This window comes from Aplysia californica, unplaced genomic scaffold (assembly GCF_000002075.1).
Source record: "Aplysia californica isolate F4 #8 unplaced genomic scaffold, AplCal3.0 scaffold00009, whole genome shotgun sequence".
Taxonomy (NCBI): domain Eukaryota; kingdom Metazoa; phylum Mollusca; class Gastropoda; order Aplysiida; family Aplysiidae; genus Aplysia; species Aplysia californica.
In genome coordinates, this window is record NW_004797279.1 from 2,337,674 (window position 1) to 2,340,441 (window position 2,768).

Genomic DNA, 2,768 nt, shown 5'->3' on the forward strand with positions numbered 1-2,768 from the left:
GGGGCACTTCAAAGTGGGACGGGGATGGGGAGGTGGGGTGGGTGGTGGTGGTCGGTTTAGGAGTTGAAAGGTGGAAGGGTGGGGTCCTATTGTCTTTGCCAAGGTGACAGTATAGACGTCTGCCTACTTTGGGGTGATTGAGGAGGTAGAACCATTAAGGTCAGTTTCTGTGTTTCTTGAGCAGTCTTGCGTCTACACTAGCAAAACCAAAATATACGAATGGACATGACCTGCTTATTACAGCTGTGTGCATGAAGGAAAAAAATTAAATTCCATTGTGTTAAGAGTTTTGTGGCATGGTGTAGTGGGGGTGACGGCACAACTGGACAGGCTATGGTACTGCTTTTCTGAACAAAAAATTGACAAAGTTGAACCTGTTATTGTGTTCTTCTGTTTGTGAGAGTGGAAATGAGACAAAGATACCAAGGATGAGTGGAAGGGTGTGAAAAATGGGGAGGGAGGAGGAAGGGATAGGAGAGTAAGGGTACTCTCAAACTCAAGTATAAAAGTCTATGCAGAGCCAGACGGGCACTTGATTCCATAATTTAAAAACAGACAGCAAGAGGATTTAAAAAAAACCCAGACTGATAAATCAATTAAAGTTAGATGAATAGACACAGACATAACTAGACAATGAAACAATAACAGGGAGAGGGATAATGGACGAAGTAGAGAGGGGCATGCTACATCTGAGAGAGACTTTGAGACAAAAGTGAAAGGAGTTGCGACCATTTATTCTCTAAAAGAAATCTCATAATGCAGTTACAGAAGTATTTGTTCTGGTTTCTTAAACTGAATCACATTAAGCCTCAGCTCTTTTTCTTTTTTACCAGTATCCTTGTTTTTCCTGTTGGTTAGATCAAGGTAAAATAAACGATGCTGAAGAGGTTCCCGCATAAATATTTCTCGAGTTCATCTGATAACATAATTAAAATGCAGCCGTTTTCATAAGTTTATCCTATGCCATAACGCTATCAGCTTGTGAGATTTAAGAGACGACAGAAACTCACTCCTTTCTCCTTATCTTTGTTTTTGAATTGCAGCGTTATGAAGTTGACATTGTTTGACTTCTCCCTCTCTATGCTCCTGGCTGTGAGGGCTTGAGCCAGGTACTTGTTCACTCGATCAACAGGGGACTCCAGTGTCTGGCGAGGGGAGAAGTCCTGGTGCAGGGTGTGGGACGTTCTGGGGAATACACAAGAGCCTTAGAACAAACTGTAGGCCTATAGCCTCCCTGGGGAACACACAAGGTCGCTGCTTGTCACACAGACTCGATTCTCAGGGACAATAATATCATGATCGCATGAACAAGTTTGTTGTCTTGTACTTGTATTATTTGATTTGTATTTGTACATCAGTTTGTCAAGCTGTGTGTGCGTGTGTATGTGTGTGTTGTGTGTGTTTGTGTGTGTGAATGTTTGCTTGTGTGAGTATGTGTGTGTGTGTGTGTGTGTGTGTGTGTGTGTGTGTGTGTGTGTGTGTGTGTGTGTGTGTGTGTGTGTGAGTGTGTATGTTTGTGTATGTGTGTGAGAGAGAAAGTGCGTGTATGCCTGTTCGTGTGTGTATGTCTGTTTGTTTGTGTGTGTGTGTGTGTGTGTGTGTGTGTGTGTGTGTGTGTGTGTGTGTGTGTGTGTGTGTGTGTGAGTGCCAGACAACAGTATTCTTTTGTTCACATAGAAACTTAGCCATGAATTAACAAAAACCCTTATCATATTTTATTATATATGAGCCCAAAACACGAACTCTGATAGTTTTTTTGAAAATATCACAGGGCCCTACCCATTTTGTACATTAAGAATAAATTAACCGAAGCAATAATTCAAAACGAGTGTAAACAATAATTCAAAACAAAATCATCAACGTGATCAACATACGCTTAGAAACGAAGACAAGAGATTTCAGTTTTCTCCAGAGTTCTAAATAGCGGTAATTCGTTAAGGCCACTTTGTTTTCCACGGTCAAGCCATCTGCACTTCTCACACACAGCGGTCTTTGTTTTTCTCACCGAGACGACAAACTCCGCGGGAAAAGATTCATCCCCACGGGCTATTTCCCCGACAGTTGCCAAACAAACGCAAATGCTCGTACCCCTTTACGCATATGATCTTTTTCCAGTTAAAAAAGCAAGAACATAAAGGGTTTTTCCTGCTAGTGTCATCATCATCTATCTTTGACATAGGGCATGCTTCTTTTTTTAATAGATTTTTTAAATTTCTGAGCAACCATGAAGCCTAACGCCCCTTTCTCTTCAATCATCTCTTCTTGCCTGCTTTTTCCTCTTCACGTATCTCTACCTTCTTTGTTATAGTTCAATATTATAGTTTCATCCGTGATTCGGCCTTTTGGATTCTATGTCGGTTCGTCTGTACGCTGTTTGCCTTGGTTTAAGTGTTTGTCAACAAATTTGTAGACGTAAGTCACTTTACAGCCTTTCAATCTCAAATGACCCCACCCCCACAAAAACCCAAACATTTCTTACAACATAAACAACGGTAAGTAGGCTTGTGGCACACATGATACAGGCCTGTCCACAATGCCACCGAGCCACTAGAACAGTCGACATTTCGGTACGGTGAAACCCCCCAAAACTGAACGTCTTCCCATCCAGACTTCTTCACACTGGTCTGTTTCTATAAACACAAGATCGCTTTATTTATGAGGGTAAAGATAGAAATGTTATACAGACGAAAACTGGGAGAAACAGGATAAAACGTAAAGTGGTAAATCACAGTAACCTACCTGAGCACTAGCGGGATGGTACTAGTAAC

General features: G+C 41.6%; 1 protein-coding gene across 1 annotated transcript in view; it reads right to left on the reverse strand.

The window, feature by feature from the left end:
• Window positions 1–2,768, reverse strand: part of aplA (adenylate cyclase) — a gene marked incomplete in the record, with an annotated part of 190,850 nt that overhangs the window by 14,516 nt on the left and 173,566 nt on the right. The window contains 1 exon segment of the mRNA NM_001204606.1: window positions 1,011–1,184. Coding sequence (NP_001191535.1) covers window positions 1,011–1,184 — 174 coding nt within the window.